Raw genomic sequence first — 4,283 nt, 5'->3', positions numbered from 1 at the left:
GGTCTCCCACGTGGCAGAGTATAAATTAGGTCTGCCTGGAAGTCTTACCTAATCTAGGGGGCTAGTGCAGAGGCCCCATACTGGGCCTAGACACGTGGCAGCCCAGGTAAAGCCGAGCTGGGCTCCGGCCCCAAGCTCCTGGCGACCGCCCTGGGCCGCACCCCCGCTAGGGCTCCAGGGGGATCAGGAGACCGTCCCGCAGAGGTCGGAATCCCGCTCGGCGCGGGATTGAGATTATATCAGGAAGGTCTCGGAACGTACGGAGGTCGGACTCTGACCCAAGTATAAATAGTGCTACACACCCATTGCCCAAGGTACGCTCAACATAGGCAAATTTCTCCCGGCTGTTATTACTTCCCGTGAACTCTACTCACCGGAAAACTAACTTGACCGTCGGAGTGCCCTCGGGGACAACCCTCGGGCCCCCTTTGTTAGCTCGTCCCTTCTGTTTTGCAGGCTTGGAGTCAGCTCTTCCATCAGTACCCCGAGCTGATCAGGTCAGCTCTCCTCGGGGAAGCTCCGTGCTTCTTCATAAACCATAGTCATTAGTCAATATCAAAATTTCTACCATGAAACCCTAAAAAGAAAAAGAAAAAAAAAATCACCATCAGATTCATAATAAATTTTGTTTCATATCACAGGGAGGACAGTGATCCTATTTTGCTTCAGAAGAACTACGGGAAAGAAAAAAATTCTCAAACATTAACCCAAAATCCAATCCTACCTCTCCTGATTACTCTACTCTGTTTAGATTGCATTTTCTACAAGAATTTTCAGAAAATATTAGCGTACCGAATTTTGTTCTGTTCGACGTTATGTATTTGAGATGAAGACAAAATGTGGTCAGAATAGATGTTTTGAAAGCTCTTTTTTTAAAAAAAAAAAAAAAAAAACCATTTTTCTGAAAATATCCCTTTATTTTATGGTGATGTAGTATGGTAAGTAGTACGTAGCAGCATTTATGGTTGATCTTGTGAATTCATTTTCAATCGGGTTGGCAAAATCCAAATGGGGTCCAATGAGCTACAATCGCATTGACCTCGTCGTCTGTTTGGAAGAGTGCATCCAAAAACAGAACCAATTCATCCTCAACAACAAAGCCATTAGAAAACAGAAAATTTGGTCATCCATAAATAAGAAGGTCTCGACCTCACCTCATATAATAATAGAAGGGGAAAGAAAGACCAAGATCTCTCGCCATACTCGGATCCCAACCTTCCTTCCAGTCAGTCCTCTTGATTATATCTTTGGCACATGCCTCCACCCCATTCCAATATTGACCAGCATCAAATGAGCTGTGAGCCTTTATTACTAAATTTCATCGTCAGAGGTATGAGTATTGAATGCAATGCACAATGTACCCACCATCCAGCGATAACATCTGTTGCTTTTTTTAATTCTGGGTGCTAGGGACAAAGTTTAAGGTTTCGAAGACAGAATGTAATATATGTGAGATAAAAGGATTATTAAAAAAATATCTGCGGAAGACGGAAAAGTTTTTCCTAAAAACATATAGTAACAATCCGAACAAGACCTTAAAGGGAATTGGCCTTATTATGTCATACAGGTTCCTTGGAGAAGTTGTATGCTCATAATCACGGTGAGATTAGTGACTTAGCTAGTGCTTAATCACAGTCATCAAAGTAACATTTTCAATTAATGACAACTACGAAACATTAGAGAATGGCCAATCAAGGTTTTGATTGAATTGTATTTTTTTGAAATTTTTATAAAATAAAATTACTGTAACGATTTAATACATGTAAAATAAAATATAATTAAAAAAAACATGTTCACGGAGTCACAGCAATTGCAATCCAAGGTTTTCGGTGGCAAAAGAACAGTACACAACAAAAAAGGGCAGGCACTGGATCCTCCTGTTCATTGGTGGTACAAGAAATCTACATGACCTTTGCTTGTCAATGAAGCCAATAGTACAAACAATTCACAGACATCAGAGAGGTGATTTTAGAAATTCCAGAATCTGACGAATCTTTTCCCTCCAAACTTTTACCTTTTGACTTTTTCACTTACAAAATCAAAGGGCATAGATCAAATCTCCGATTTCCAGCGGCCTCACTTTTTTCCCGTGACATACCAAAAGCAACCTCCAGGGAATCCCCCAAATTACAACTCCAACCATATGTCTATTACAGAAAAATAAAACATTCCAAGGACACAAGCGGATTTTCCAGGGACTCATTGCTCGTCGGTGGCCACTTGTTTTCTCTGCTCTCTCTGTTACTATAGCCAAAGTTGCCATTGTGAGCATCCTCCACCTTCCGGATCTTATCACCCACTTCCGACTTGACCCGACCCGGAGACTTCCCGCCCTTCCTGGCGGACCCATTTCTTACCAGACCCGTCTTCGCGCCACCACCTTCCGAACGCGTCGCCGGAGACCTAGACCTCCGGCCAGAGCTCTCTCCACAATCTCTCTTCTGGCCATTGTTAGCCACTCGCCCGCGGGCATCTCTGCCGGATCCGGATCCTACCCGACCCGGAGATGGTTCGGTCCTCTTCGACGGCGACTTTCCGCCGACCCTTTCCCTCCTGCAATCCCCGGACAGCGACCGATGCCGGAAAGACCTGAGCCGGTTGTCAGTCCCATCATCGTCATTCTTCTCCGTGCAGTAAGTAGCCGTTGAAACACTCTCACTGAGAGTGCTGCAGATCTCAGAAGCCTCTTCAGAAAACTCCTCCGGCTTCAAAACCATAATGGGTTTCTTGAACTTTTCATCTGGGATATTAGGAGCAGTGGCTGGCAATAAGGATTTGAACTTTTTGGGGTCTTGGTACTCGTGACGTCCTCTTACGATGGTAGGCTTCTTGGGCACCGAGGGAGTTTCTGAGAGCACTTCTTTAACAGATTCTTCCTCGAGCAACGGGTGGGAAGGCGGTGGTGGAGTTCGGTTTTGTTTCGAATTGTGAGGAAGATTTTGAGCTGAAGGTTTGTCATTAGTAGTGCTAACACAGCACCCCATCTGAGCTTTGAGTGAGTAGGAGAAATTCCGGCGACCTTTCTTATTGGTTTTGATTTGGATTATTTGAATGGTTAGGGCGGCAAGAAGGTCATGGAGAAAAAGACTTGAAGAAAGAAAGGGATAGGAGAGTTTGTTTATTTGGGACCTTACGGAGTTGAGAAATGAGGATTATTGGAAGGAAGAAAAACAGGGGTGAGGTGGAGTTAAAAAAAGGAACGAGGAGCTGTGATTTGTGGCTTGGGTTTGGTCCCCAAATGTATTCGAAGATGGGGTCAAAATGTAGTGTATTTATTGAGACAACAAAGGAAGAAGTGACATTATTGAAATTGAACCATGGATTGATTGATGGGGGTATGGAGTGGAAGGGAGGAGTAAATTATGGTGGAAATTGCGGCGTCATCAAAATTTATTGACGGTAAATTACAGCTTGCCTATTGGAATCATGAAGTGTACAGTGTGTACTCAAGTTCATTCTCACGTTAATTGTTGAATCATACAATACATCCCCACCTGGTCAAGCATACCTGCAGGCTTCCCCTCATCGTTGTTTGGTTGCTATTTATTGTGTTTGGATTACAATTTTTTTAAGTTTATGTATAAAATATATTGTAACGATTTAATATATATAATATAAAAAAATAGTTAAAAAATATATTCAAAGACAACGTAAAGATTCTTCTGGTAGAAAACCCTTTCCAAACAATAATAATTTTACCATATCCTTGCATGCCACCAAGACATTTCTATCCTAATCATGAGTATCCTTATTTGAAAGCTTTGATCTTTCTTCTTCGGGAATCCAATTGTATAAAATTTGATCAAACACATAAATTTGGAGCAATGCGATAATGTAGCGCTTTTAAGAAGAGATATTAACCTTAGCCATATTTGAATGTTTGCGAATTAAAATTTGTTGGGAGCTTGGAGTATTAAGGAGAGATATTAAACTTAACCATATTTGAATGTTTTGGAAATAAAGGCTCTTGGTTTTAGCATCAAATAACCAAAATATGATTTGGCAACTACTCCCTCCGTCCCACTTTGATAATCCTGATTGTTTTTTCACACCGTTTAAGAAAAAATAGTTAATTTTGTGGCATGAGCGTAGTTTGCATGCCCGCTGCATCCACGTGACACATAATTTGAGTAGAATTTTTCTTTGTGTGTGGAAACAAAATTATGCGAATCAGGCACAAGAAACATTTTCTTGTTCTTTTATCTCCATACATGATAGATCAATGCATCATTTCCATCAAATTTGATTAGCCCCATAACTTTGGATTAATTCTTAGTACTTCT

At 41.5% G+C, this 4,283-nt stretch overlaps 1 protein-coding gene across 1 annotated transcript; it reads right to left on the bottom strand.

The window, feature by feature from the left end:
* Window positions 1-2,150: 2,150 nt before the first annotated feature.
* Window positions 2,151-2,984, bottom strand: LOC113728549 (uncharacterized). The gene has a single exon (XM_027252945.2). It carries the CDS (start codon window positions 2,982-2,984, stop codon window positions 2,151-2,153), a length of 834 nt encoding a protein of 277 aa, XP_027108746.2.
* Window positions 2,985-4,283: the final 1,299 nt, after the last annotated feature.

Source organism: Coffea arabica, chromosome 2c (assembly GCF_036785885.1).
Source record: "Coffea arabica cultivar ET-39 chromosome 2c, Coffea Arabica ET-39 HiFi, whole genome shotgun sequence".
Classification (NCBI taxonomy): domain Eukaryota; kingdom Viridiplantae; phylum Streptophyta; class Magnoliopsida; order Gentianales; family Rubiaceae; genus Coffea; species Coffea arabica.
This window is presented reverse-complemented; position numbering and strand designations above follow the sequence as displayed.